Source organism: Chenopodium quinoa, unplaced genomic scaffold (assembly GCF_001683475.1).
Source record: "Chenopodium quinoa cultivar QQ74 unplaced genomic scaffold, ASM168347v1, whole genome shotgun sequence".
NCBI classification, from domain to species: domain Eukaryota; kingdom Viridiplantae; phylum Streptophyta; class Magnoliopsida; order Caryophyllales; family Amaranthaceae; genus Chenopodium; species Chenopodium quinoa.
Genome location: NW_018744830.1, coordinates 64807 through 79449, shown reverse-complemented (window position 1 = coordinate 79449; position 14643 = coordinate 64807). Strand labels below are relative to the sequence as shown.

Below are 14643 nucleotides of genomic sequence, written 5' to 3'. Positions count from 1 at the left end.
TTGATATAATTAGTTTCAAAATTTTTTAAAAAATTAAAAAAATCACTAATTATAGCAACATGATAATGCAATTAAATACCCTATTTACTATTGTGTGATAGTAGAAATTATTATGTTATTTTGAAAAAAAATATATATTTAAATACATATGGAAAATTAAAAAAAAAAAAATCTATCAAAGGGGTGGGGCATTATTAATTTGGATTGTAAAGGAAATTGTTAATATATGATACATATTTTGAAAAGAAAACAGAAAATTAATAAAAAGATAAAATTATAATAAATATAGACGAAATATTTCTTGAGATACTTTTTCGGTGATCAGCATACTATTTTGCACATATAGTACAAAAGGCGGTACCGCTAAGAGCAAATAATTGAGTTTGTATTATTTAGCACACACCATTGATAGTTGGGATTATTTTAAGCCAATTTTCCATATTTTTATCATATTGCATTAATAATTAATAATTAATAACTAGTAATTAAAAACTAATCAGTAATAATTAATAATTATTAACTAATAATTATTAACTAATAATTAATAACTGATAACAAATAATTAATAATCTTTCTGTTTCTATTTGATAGTCCCATTTTGACTTTGTGCAGCCTTAAAGAAGCTCCTTTGATCATCAATATATTTATTTATTTATTTATATATTAAAGAAAACTATTTAAAAAAAATTGATATTATAAATCTACACATCAAGACAAATCTAACAACAAATAACATGAGTATATTTTCTTTATATATTAATGTGAGTTTTGGTTAAAGTTTAAATGTTTGACTACAAAAAATGACAATAGGACTATCAAACTGAAACGGAGGAAGCAATTAATAATTAACAATAAAACTTTCTCTAACTTAGGAAATTTGGAATGCTGAAGTGTTTCAATTCAAAAGGCAAATTCTATGAGTTCAATTCTAGCTTGAGCAACAGACTCCCAAATTGCTTAATTCTTCCTCATCTGGCCGACTAGCACCACAATATCATACTTTTATAACCACAAGTGTTTTAGAGATTAAAAAACCTCTAACAAATGGCCAACAATTGATTGTAATCTTCACTGTTTATTGTAATCTTCACCCTTGCACAGTAAGAGAATGCAACCATTCGTAATAATTAATAATTAATAATTAATTATTGTCTATTAATTAATAATCAATTACTAATTACTATTTAAGGATGTTTTTAATGTAATTTGTTTCATGTAGCGTAAATGATTTTACTATACTCTCTTTGTCTCAAAATTAGGTGTCTATTTCATTTTACGCATGCATGTCTTTAATCGTCAATATCTTTAATATACATATTAATAAAAATTATACGAAGTTGATAGTATAAAGCTACACATTAAGACTTATCCTATGATATCTTACATTACTTTTTTTTTTAATCTATACACTACTAAAAATAAAATTGTAAGTTAAAAAGGGAACTGCATATTATTTTCTCAAAATAACAACATCTATAACTAATACTAAAATAGAAACCGCTGACATCATCCTATCCTAATATTAGACACATGTCATGTTGTCATTAAAAATTTTCCTTCCAAAACTATAAATGATGTCATCATTTTCAAATTTTTATTTTATTTTATTAAAATTTTGGTCAGCTATATTTTTATTAGTATCAATTTCAGAAAAACGGTTTATTCTCTCTAACAATAATAATTAAATTTTTCTTCCTCAAGTACCTCTTTCATCATTCAATTTTTCTATGAGCTCTTTTTTTTATTTTTAATATTTGATGTATTCTTTGTTTTGGATTTTTTTTGTTTTTAATTTCGGTATGATAAAATAAACAAATTTAGAAAATTTTATTTATTCAAATCGTGCATCGCACGAGACTAATCTAGTATCCTATTAATATGATACGCCATCATTTATTTTGGAAGTATTTCCTTTATACTGCGTGGATAGTTATTATAGTTGTTATAGGTATAAACTAGGACACCTTTACTTCTTTTTTTTATATATTTATATATATAAACTTTATATTATTCCATCCGTTTACAGCGATCTTCCTATTTATGTATATCGAATGCAAATTATTTATCGCTAATTAATCTAATTTCACATTAGCATAAATTATAAAATTGAATATATATATTGTGCTCACCGAGACGAATCAATTAGACCTCATTTGTCTACGTTTTTTCTCATACATATAGACAAATTTAAAAAATTTTATTTCATTTTTAATGATCATAAGATTGTAGATGGAATGAAAGATCATTGTGAAACGAAGGATTTAGCATTTTGTATATCATGCACCTTTTAAAAAACTGTCATTCATATCAGCATATTAGTACTCCTTCCATTTTTATTAAGTGGCCCATTATTGGAGCTTGGTACACATATCGATACAAAACTTAGACCAACTATATCTTTAATTATCAATAAGTATAAATTACAACAATTGAATATTTATATTTTATTCATTGGGTTGATTCCAACAATATTTTTCTTATGTATAATTCATTGTACTAGTCAAAGTATGTCTAATGAATAATGCCACAATTCTCAATTGGGCACTTTAAGAAAACGGTGCGAGTATTGTTTGAATCGTCTTAATGTTTAATTTATCACAAATATAAACAATTTATAATTTATACATGGCTTTTTTTTTCTTTTTTTTTTTTTTTTTTGAATGGAATAGGAAGGGGTGATTTCATTAAATAATAATAGTGATTTAGCACTTACAATCATCCCTTAAGAGATTTAAATTCTCAATACAAGTATTTAACACCTCTAAACTAATAGCATCGCTATTGAACTGCTCCTGAATAATTTTAGATGTCTTTGCATCGTTCTTAACGGAGCTCCATTGATATATAGTCGCGAAAGTGATAAAACTTGATTGGTCATCAAGATCGGCAAATTTACAAGACGAACCTTCTAAATATGTACCCCTAAACCAACAGACCCGCAATTCTACAAATTTGCAAGACGAATCATCCAAATTTGTATCCCTACACGCACGAAAAAAAAAAAACAAACAATACTAAAAATTCCACCATTAGGAAACCGACTAAACACTACATGGAGGGACTGACTATAATCACCATACTGTTGGTAATCTTTATTGGCTAAAAACATTAAATTGAAGAAGAATTTGGGGCTTACCGTCGATAAAATCGATGGCAGCCCCTAAATTTTACTATGGTGGCTCGGTTTGAAAAGAGAGAACAGAGAATTTTTTAGGGTTTATTTTATAAATTTTACATGTTGATAATTAGAAACATTAATTGTTAAAATCAATTGTTAGTAAAAAAATTTAATAATAATAATAATAATAAAAAGTGTTAACTAATAAAAATGGAGGAAGTAATACTTTTTTTAGGTAGCTAGTCACATGGGTGTATTAAAAGTCAAAAGTTATGAAAGGTTGGATTATCACAACATCCCTATATATCTTTTAAAAAGTATGAGAAAACACTTGTGAATAGTGTGAGGATAATTAGGGATTTGTTAAACATCCCCTACAAATCTCTACATAAAACCCACAATTATTTTTACTTTGACGCTTTTGCCGTTTTTCTAATTTTTACCCAAAACGTAATTCTCTCTCATGAAAAATGTGGAGCAGGACTGGATCGCCGAGGGACACCGGAGAGCCGTCATCGTCGCCAAAAAGAAAGGTACTTTGCGGTAAAAATTACGAAATGCTGGCCGACGTAAGGCCTGACCGCCGCCACCGTGGCGGTGGCGTCTGGCTGGGACACCGCAACCGTGGTGATGGCGCCTAGCCACGGTGGCGGCGTACCGGCCAGACGCCATCGCCACATTTCGTAATTTTTTTTTGTTTGTTTAAATTTTATTTAAAGTTTTTTTTTTGTGTTTTTTAACTTTGATAAATTTGAAATTAAATATGTGTTAATAATTTCAAAAATAAAATAAAATTATGTTATAATTTTGTATGTGTAAATTTATGTTTTAAATATGTGTTAATAATTTCAAAAAAAATATGTTTTAAATATGTGTTAATAAAATTATGTTTTAATTTTGTATGTGTAAATTAAATATATGTTAACAATAATAAAAATAAAATAAAATTATGTTTTAATTTTGTATGTGTATGAATACTTTTATACATGATTATGTGTTAATTTTATGTTAATTATGTGTAAATTTAGAAATTAAATGTATTATGCGTTAAATATAGAAATGAAATTTACAAATAAATTTTTTAGAAATTACTTATGTGTTAATTTTGTGTTAAATGTATTAATTTAATCTTTATATAATTATATGTATTTAAAAATAATATGTTATTGTTGTAGGATTATGGTGGAGACAGAAATGATTATAGTGGGATTTTTGTACATGATGGTCCCTTCGAAGATGCTCAACAAGCGATTGATTGGGCAAAACAGGTTACAATTAGATCTGGTTTTTGTTTAGTAGTAGCAACTCATAAATCTCAACGGGATGGTAGAATGGATCGCATTTTGAGATGCGACCGTTATCGCAAAAGAGAGGAACGAGATTTCAGTACAACGATTCAGTTTGATAAAAAACGGAAAGGTTGTAGGTGTGAGTTCAGAGTAAAGGTTCGACAACACCAAAGTCGTGACGGTTGGGAAGTGAAGGGTTACTCTAAATGGGGGTATCACAACCATGAGATGATAGTATATGAAGTGGGTCACCGAAGACACATCTACAACGTCAGACAGAAACTGAGGTTTGAACGGTCAGATGGAAGGAACCCTATACAGCAGCTTTTATACCAGGCACAAGCACGTGGTTACCTGTTCTGGTTTAATTCTGATGAAGAGACGTTGGAGGTGACTCATTTATTCCTTGTGCATCCTGATTATGCTGATATGATTAAGTCTTGGCCATCTGTGATTTTGATTGATTCAACATACAAGACCTATAACTTTTTCAACAAGAATTTAGATCCAGCAGAGAGATTGGTAAATGGTAAGTGGCAGAAGATCCTGCAAGCTACCACAGAGGCAGGGTACGATCGAGCCTTGGATAACTTCAAGGATGCGTGCCAATGGTATCCGTCAGTGGTAAACTATGTGATGCTGTAGTGGATACCTCATAGGGAAAAGTTTGTCAAATATTGGACAAACCAAGTTCTTCATTTTGGAAACATAACAACATGTAGAGTTGAGAGCGCTCATAGAGCTTTGAAGGACTGGATTGATTCTTCCACCTCTGCTCTGGATACACTGTTCGAGAGAATAAACAGGGCTATTGATACTCAGAAGAACAGCATCAAGAACTCTCTCGAGGACTCTCGACGGCGACATGGTATGATGTATTGCCATTTCATATTTAATATTCTCCATGGTCGTGTGTCACACTACTGCTAGGGGTTGATTCTGAGCGAGCACAACAGGATGAAGGAGTTGGGTGATGAAGTGGCTATTCGGTACGGATGTGCTATATCAGTGACTCATGGACTACGTTGTGCATGCACCATTCACCGCGTAATTACCCAAGATACGGCGTCATTACATGTTGATCAGGTTCATCCATTCTGGCGGACGCTTGTTATTGGAGAGCATGCTGCTCCACAGACGGTCGACCGTGAACAGGAGGAGTTAGAGCAGTTTCGTTTGATATTTGACCGAGTGTCCTCCAGTCACCCTTCAATCATTCGTGATGCTACCCACGTACTTCATGACATGTTCAACACGTCATGCTTGGATCACGAGGAACCTGAAGGGGTCGAGCGACCTAGAGGTCGACAACCACGGGGGAACAGGAGTGCATTTGAGTACATTCGTGGTCGTGGTCGGTCGTTCATCGTCATCCAGTCGTAGCCAATCTTCTTCGTCGGTGAATATGCCCGGAACCGGTATAGTACTTTACTTTAATTTACTTTTTAGAATGTTTGTTTAGTTTACTGCTGACTTGTTAATTGTGTTTATTGATATGTGCAACAGGAAGAGTGGATATTGATCAGTTTCCATATAAGGACAGGATCCCTAACATCATCATGGAATACTTGGACGGGTGGAATGATGTGGTTCCAGATGGTAACTGCGGATTCCGAGTCGTGGCTGATGTGTTTCAGATGGGTGAAGACAACTACGCTTTAGTGCGTCAAATGTACAATGAAATTGCCTCAAACCGAGATGATTATCGTCATGTGTACGGCCAAGACTTGGATAGTTCTCTATGGCGTATCCGGTGGGGAGGAGGACCTTGCGGTCAAAATCATTGGTTCGACGTGCCACTTGATCTATTTGCCGTTGCAAACATCTACAAGTGTGCAGTCATGCATTTCGGGCTTGGTTTGTATAGTCAAGCTTATATTCCATGTACCACAGTTCTCCCTTGGTGTTCGCATGCGACCGTCACCAGACTGGTAAGAGAGTCAGCTATTGCATTTCTAGGGTCGTCACACAGACATTTCATCCAATAATACCTGTTATCCGATTTTCCTGTGCCACCGATCATACCTCGGTGGTACACCATTCGCAAACCAGGCGTAAAGGGTTGGGATGTGCTGTATCATGACCGGATGCGTCATTGGAACAACCTAGCTGCCTTTTAGTTTTTCATGCGTATACCTTTTCTATGTAACCTTGTATTTGTATTGCTATTTTAATTCATTTATTTATTTTTTGTATACTAATTTTGACTAAATTAATTTTATCTTGCATGCATACTAATTAGTATTTGCGCGTTACAAACTACAAAAATAATGTTAAATTTTAAAAACTTAAAATGATAATGTCAAATGTTACAAACTTAAACGATAATGTCATATTTTACAAACTACTATGATAATGTACAAAATGTTCTATAAATAAACTGCCAACAGATCAATAATCTCCCAGCCACCTCACCCCTTACCACCCAAGAATCATTAATGGCCCTCAACCGTTTTCTGCTTATCGCAGACACAGTGGACGCAGATGATGTGCCAGATCTACTAACAAATCTACCATCTCTACCCTTACGTACATCTACCCTATGCGACTCATACATATCATCAAGCCTCTGACTGAATGGACCGTAATCATCATATGGTCCACTCTAATCGTCCATCCCAAGCACCACATCCTCATCTGCGTCCTCCTCCTCCTTTTCCTCATCACCACCATCATCTTCATCCTCCTCAGGATAGTGAACCTGTTCTCTGCGAGCCGAGGCCGAAATACCATGGTATCTAACGTGTCTGGGCCCCCAGCTCTCCATTGAGTAGTTTTTACTTCTAATAACGTCCATACTCTTCCCCGCACCAGGTCGAAAATGCGATATCTAAGTTCATTTAAATAACGAAAAATAATAGCAATTGTTGTTATTATTATTTATATTAATAATCTATTTTTTTAAGTACCAACAACAAAAATTAGAAATAACTAACAAAAAAAATATCAAATAAACAAAAAAAATACTAACAAATTGACATAAAAAAAATTACAAAACACTGAAAAGAAAATATAAACAAAAAAAAATACACACAAAAAGAAAAAAAATACGAAAACATACAAACTAAACATAGACATAAAAAATTAAAAAATAAATAAATAAAATACGACAGAATTGGAAAAAAAGTAAGAAAAATATACAAATAATTGAAAAATAAATATAAACATAAAAAAAAATACAAACAAATTTGAAAAAAAAAAATAAAATAAACAAAAAAATATACAAAAATTGAAAAAAAATATATAAACATAAACAAAAAAAAATTCTGAAAAAAAAATACAGAAAACTGAAAAAAAAATATAAGCATAAACAAAAAAAAAAAAAAAAAAGGGAGGCAGCGTCCTAGCCAGACACCAACCCCACGGCGACGGCGGCAGGGCAGGACACCGAGGCCACGGCGGCGGCACCCACGCAAGATGCCACCACCGTGGCCCTGGCGTCTCGCCCAGCCGCCGCTGCCGTGGGGCTAGCGTCTGGCTTGGACGCCGCCACCGTGGCCACGGTGTCCTACCCAGCCGCCCCGCCTCTTCAAGGTTTTTTTTTTATTTTAAAAAAAAAATACCTTGCCACCGTGTGACCGCCTTCCCTCCGTCCCCACTGCCGCCAATTTCTTGCCTTGCCACCTCGACATTGTAGTTTGGAATTTTTTTTAGAGAGAGGTGATGAGAGTAAAGAGTAGAGGGAAGATGAGAGTGTGTGAGAGTTTTTATTTTAACATATAAGGGCAAAAGTGTCAATTCACTTAAAATTTGTGGGCTTTATGTAGAGATTGCGGGCGATGTTTAGCAGTTCACTTAAAGTTGGGGAACTAGTTTTTTCACCCTTGCAACGCACAAGAGACTTAGTTAAATTTTATCTTTTGTACGATTTTAGAAATATTAAATAGAATGACGACATGAAAAATGAGAACGGCCAAATGTGGGAAAAATAATAAGGTAAAAACAAACGTTTTAAGTAAATTGTGACATGCGTGTCTTTTAACATGAATGATGGTGTTTTCGTAAGTGTTATATCTTAGTTGATTTTTAAGAGGTGAATGATATTGTTTTGATTTTGGTTTTCCTTTGAAAACACTAAGTATAGATATAGATTGGGTTAAAGCTATTGTTGTAGACACTATAAAGATGAAATCGGTAAAAGGAAGATGAAGGGAGAAATTTATGAGTTAGAGATTTGAAAAAATTATCGAAAGCAATTAAAAAAATGCTTATAAAATTAAAACTTGAAGTTAGAGAAATAATTGAAGATATGATGTATCATTGAGAAGAAGAGTAATGATGTGTCATTGGGAGGAATTTGGAGTGATTTGTCATGTGTCAAATGTGTGTTTGGGGAGGGTTTTTATATACTAGTGGGTATAGAATATCACCAAGATTTATATATTTGTCATTTATTTTATTTTTCTTATTTTAGTACTTAAATTAGATTAATTCCTATGCAATGCACTCATACTAAAATTGTTAAACATATCCCTTAGGGTTAGAATTGGCAATGGGTCGACCTGGGTTGGGTTCAAGTTGACCAATTAACATTAATGGGTCACAACCTTAACCCAAATTCAACCCGTTAAGCTTAATGGTTTAAGATTTTCAATCCAACCCAAACTTAAAATAAATGGGTCGACCTGATTTTGACCTACTAACCCGTTTACAATTCAATTTTAAATTTGTTATTAAATAAACCTTATCTTAATCCAACACGTAATAATAAAATTTGTCGCAAATGATAAGTTGTTTTTAAGGTCAATGGATCAATGGCCATTGTTGAAACTTAGAGTAGAAAATTAGTCAGTTTGCAACTAATAAAAAACATAAAATCATTTAAAAGAACAAATATTATATGGTTATTGGGTCAACCTGCCCCCACCAACCCAACCCATTTAATTAATGGGTTTAGGTGGGTTGTAATCAGGTTGACATTTTCAACCTAACCCAACACATTAACTAAATGGGTTGGGTTGGGTCAACCTATTTAGCTTAATGGGTTAAAAATCTTGACCCAACCTTTTATTAATGGATTGGGTTAATGGGTTGGGTCAGTTTTGCCAGCTCTACTTAGGGCTATGTTAAAGCATTAAATTCATTTCTTAAAATGGAAATAATTTATGAGTTTAGGACAAAATTATACATCATTTGAAACAATAAATGCGTGATTTAACTTTTTATTTCTATTTTAACCTTTTAAGGCTATGTTTAACATTTTCCCAAAAAAATTGTTAATATGTTACTCCCTCTTTTCCACTAAATTCCTACCAATTACTATTTAGAGGATTATTAAGGAATATATTAAAATAATGGATGTGAGGTAGAATGTCATAGATAAATTGGAGAGAGATTGTAAATAGTGTAAACATATGTGCAACTAAAGACACAATTGAGAAAAAATGAGCCCACTAGGTAGCCCCACATAATAGAAAAAAAAAAATCAATATAAACCTTTTCTAAAAAAATGGTAGGAATTTACTAGAACGTCCAAATGAGGAAAGTAGTATGAATTTAGTGTAATGGAGGGAGTACATTTTTACATATAAAATAAAAAGCCTTTTTTTTTTGGCTTTTTTGCTAAAGAGGGGCTGAGCCCCAAGACACAAGATAAAAAAATAAAAAAGGAAAAAAAGAAAAGAAGCTAGCTATGACACGAGGATAAGTGACACCACGAGCATCACAATCCAATATACGAGCTAAATCTGGAGGTGGATGCTGATACACACGAAAACAAACTCCATCTCGAACACCCTGGTTAGCTAGCCAATCCTCCACCATGTTTCATTCCTTGTAGCAATGAGAGATGCGGACATCCCAACCAAAATTGTGGAGAAGAGCTTGATAAACTTTTAGGAGGTTGACATACTCAGAACGGGGTTCTTCCTTCCTTTGTAATGCCAACACACATGCTTTATTATCTAATTGCATTTCCAAATGAGTGATCCCTAGATCACGAGCAACTTCCAAACCTCGAAGGACAGCTAGAAGTTCAACACGAAAAGCAACAGTAGTTCCAAAAAAAAAGTCGAGAACACAGACGCAAAGAACCCATCACTATCTCGAATCACATCACCACCTCCATCCGGACCAGGGGTCCCCTTGGTTGCGCCATCCGTATTGAGCATGAACTAGTAAGGGGCAGGAGCTCTCCAATTAACCTACTAACTACTATTCTTGACCACGAACTGATATCTACCCAGAAGCCCACCTGGAAACACCCATTGCTTTACAAGTTTCATTGAATCGCACTTTAACAAAGGCACATACATCGAATGGAATTTCATTTGCTCGCCCATAAACATTGCAATTACGCCATCTCCATGTCCACCTTAAAGTGACACCAAAATACATTTTCCAAATATCTGGACGAGCATACTTTGGATTATGTAAATTGGAGAGTATTAGACATAATAAATAAAAAGCATTTGTGCATGTGAATATAGTACTCCAGCGAAGTATTAGACACTCACTGGACATGGGACAAGGGATATATCTATGAGAAATATAAGAATGATAATTTTATTCATAGATTGTACAAGGCAAGAAACACCATATTTATAGATTACAAGGCTATTAACAAAGAAAGTCAGTGACTTAAATTAAGCCTAAGATTACGCCTAGAATAAAGGAACAACCTAGGAAACTTTGACTAGGAAGATAAAAACAGTAATTAAAAATAGGAAAAAGATAATAAAAGGATATTTACAAAATTATCTTCTAATATGCCCCCTCAAGATGGACTGGCGTGAGGCAAGGCCAATCTTGGAATGTAGCGCTGAAAATCGATCAAGAGCAAGTGGCTTTGTAAGAGCATCAGCAAGTTGATCGTTGCCACTAATGTGCTGAATACGCAAAGTACCTAGCTAAATCTGTTCATGGACAAAATGAAAAGCAAGAGCCAAGTGTTTCATCCTTGAGTGAAAGACTGGATTCTTAGAATAGCTCACAGCACTTAAATTGTCATAGTATATGACTGGTTGGGCAGAGAGATTAACTCTCAACTCATAGAGCAAAGAGAGAAGCCATAGCACCTCTGCCGTAGTGGAAGAAACAACACGAAATTCAGCTTCAGTAGAGGAGTTTGCAATACCTTGTTGCTTCTTCAAACTCCAAGAAAGAGGATTCTTCCCCAAATAGACAATGTAACCAGGGGTAGATAGAAATGTATATCTATCACCAGCCCAATCCGCATCCGTGAAAATGTGAAGAATAAGAGGCGAGTTGCGGTGAAGAGTCAGGCCATGATCAATGGTGCCTTTTAGGTAGCGAAGCAGCCGCTTGAGAGCTGCCCAATGATGGTCCGTTGGACAATGCATGAATTGAGATAAGTGATTTACAGCAAAAGCAACATCCAACCTAGTAAGTGACAAATACTGAAGTGCTCCAACCAAGGCACGATATTCAGTAGGTTTGGACAAAGGAGACCCAACATCAGCAGATAGAAGTGGGGAGCCACCATTGGAGTGGATACGGGCTTGGCCTCTAACATATTTGCACGGGCTAGAATGTCACCACTGTACTTTTGTTGACTGAGAAATAGACCATGCTTATGAGGGATGACTTCAACACCCAATAAATAGGACAGAGGCCCTAAATCTTTAAGTGAAAACCTGGAGGCAAGAGTGTTGATTAGTTGTTGAAGAGCATTAGAAGATGGCCCTGTAACAATAATATCGTCAACATACACAAGTAAGTAATAAACAACCCCATTGCAATTGTACAGAAACAACGAAGGATCGGCAATGGAATTTTTGAACCCAACCGAAAGGAGATATGTACGAAGCTCAGTGTACCAAGCACGAGGTTCTTGCTTAAGGCCATAGATAGATTTGCGAAGCTTGCAAACATAGTTAGGTTTGTCTTTGTCAACAAAACTAGGAGGTTGAGCCATGTAAACATCCTCATGGAGGGAACCTTGTAGAAAGGCGTTATTGATATCAAGTTGCCTAATAGACCACCCACTTGAGATTGCTAAAGAAAGCAATAACCGCACTGTTGATGGTTTAATAACGGGACTAAAAGTCTCAGAGAAATCAATCCTTGGACGTTGGAGAAACCCCTTAGCAACAAGACGCGCTTTGTAGCGTTTAACCTCTCCATTAGGCTTGTACTTAACACGGTACACCCAATTGCAACCCACTAACTTAGGTGTATCATGAGGAGGAACAAGCACCCATGTGTTGTTCTTGGTTAGAGCATCAAATTCAGCATGCATAGCAGCTCGCCATTGAGGGTTTTTGAGTGCTTGTGTAATGGTTGTAGGTTCAACATGAGAGAGGGTTGTGGTGGTTGGGTGTGCATATTTTTTGTTGGGTTTAACAATGTTGTTTTGCAGGCGTGTGACTATCGTGGAGGGGCGTGTCTCGGGGAGGATGTGATATCGTGGATAGGTGAGGTGGTAGAAGAAGAAGGTACATGCGTGGGTGTGGAGGATGCATAGGTAGGAGTAGGAGAGTGGGAGGAGTTGTGCTGAAATACGGGTTGAGTGGTAGGAGAAGTGGGCAGTGGTATAGTGTCAGGTACCGCTTGCTGAGTCGGTGGTGAGATGGGGAAGGGAAGGTTGATGCTTACCCATTCCTCAACAGTGGACGTGGAAGCACAAGAATTGGACTGGCTAAGATCTGGATAGGGGAAGACATCTTCTACAAACTTTACGTGCCTAGATGTATAGATACGGTTAGTAGGAGGATGAAGACAGTAGAATGCGCTTTGAGTGGGTGAATAGCCCAAGAAGACACAAGGCAAAGACTTGGGATCAAGCTTATGGGAGGTGTAGGGTTTTAGCCAAGGATAGCATAGACAACCAAAGGCAAAAAGTTTGGTGTAATTAGGCACAACACCAAAGAGTTTCTGGTAGGGGGAAACGTTACCTAACGTTTTTGTAGGTAAATGATTTATTAGAAATGTTGATGTGGTCATGGCATGTGGCCATAATGAGAGGGGCAAAGAGGCATGAGACAGAAGTGCCAAACCGGTTTCAACAATGTGACGATGCCGACGTTCGGCATAGCCGTTGTGTTCCGGAGTGTTAAGAGGGGAAGTAAGATGTGAGATGCCATTGGAAGTAAGGTAAGGTGTAATTTTTTCGAATTCACCACCATTATCAGAAAAAAATTATATTATCTTACGTTTGAAGAAGTTTTCAACTAGAGCCCTAAAACGTAAGAAAACATTGTAAGTGTCCGATTTCTTTTTCAATGGATAAAACCAAATGTATTTAGTGAAATGATCAACAAATATAACATAGTACTTGAACTTTTCATGAGAGTATACAGGAGAGGACCAAAGATCAGAAAAAATTAACTCCAAAGGGGCTTGGGAAGTAAGTGTAGATTCATAAAAAGGAAGTTTATGACTCTTATTCATATTGCAAGCATTACAACCATTAACACAAAAATCAGTAATAGGAAGACTGTAACTAGACTTTAGATATTGAAGAACTTGATGGGATGGATGCCTTAATCGGTGATTCCAAGAATGCCTAGGAATGATTGTGGAAGCGAAAACACGAGGAACAGAAGGAAGCCATTCATAGAACCCTGCCTTAGTTGGACCTTGGAGGAGGGTCTTCCCTTGCGAAAGCTCCTTCACACGAAAAAAAGAGGGTAAGAATTCAATAAAAGTATTATTTTCCCGACAAAATTGAGAAATAGATAAAATGTTACGAGAGATGGAAGGAACATGTAAGACATTTGAAAAGTGGAAAATAGTAGAAGAAGTAGGGATAGAAAAAGAACCAGTGTGCTGAATAGGGAGAGTAGAGCCATCACCAATGACTAGCTCTTCCGTACTATCATAAGGTGCATGAAGGGAGAGATTAGCTAAATCATTGGTAACATGGTGCGAGGCTCCACTATCAAGAAGCCAAGCGTTGGAGGAAGGGGAAGCAACTGTGGCAGCGTGAGCCTGTGGTGCATGGAAAGTGGGGTTGTGACCCTTAGAAGGGCTACGGGTATGAGTGGGAGGAGGGACTTGGATGGAGGGGTACAAGGCTTTGAAGGAAGGGCAGTAGATGAGGGAGTGACCCTGCTCTCGGCACCATTGACATTTGCCGAGAAAAGGGCGATGAGGTGGAGGTGGTGGGGCAGGAGAAGAGGCAGCAGGGTGAGACATGGGTGAGTGGTGTGAGTGATTTGAGCAAGGTGAGCTTTAATTTGTTTAAAATGCCCCCTAGACGGATTGGCAAAGGTGGAGGCCAAGAGCTTCCAAGCCTCGTGAGCAGAGGTAGTTTGGGTGATTAAGGGGACCAAG

At 35.8% G+C, this 14643-nt stretch overlaps 1 protein-coding gene across 1 annotated transcript; it reads left to right on the top strand.

The window, feature by feature from the left end:
- Positions 1 to 5598: 5598 nt before the first annotated feature.
- Positions 5599 to 6395, top strand: LOC110704279. Its single transcript, XM_021882070.1, has 2 exons — positions 5599 to 5825; positions 5914 to 6395. Exons 1-2 carry the CDS (start codon positions 5630 to 5632, stop codon positions 6393 to 6395), a joined length of 678 nt encoding a protein of 225 aa, XP_021737762.1. The 5' UTR covers positions 5599 to 5629.
- The last annotated feature ends 8248 nt before the right edge of the window (positions 6396 to 14643 follow it).

Bases quoted from the DNA above. Each gene is read 5' to 3' on its own strand.
- LOC110704279 (XM_021882070.1), top strand. From the start codon at position 5,630: ATGCTACCCACGTACTTCATGACATGTTCAACACGTCATGCTTGGATC. The intron at 5,826-5,913 runs GTATAGTACTTT...TATGTGCAACAG, and splicing joins GGTGAATATGCCCGGAACCG to GAAGAGTGGATATTGATCAG.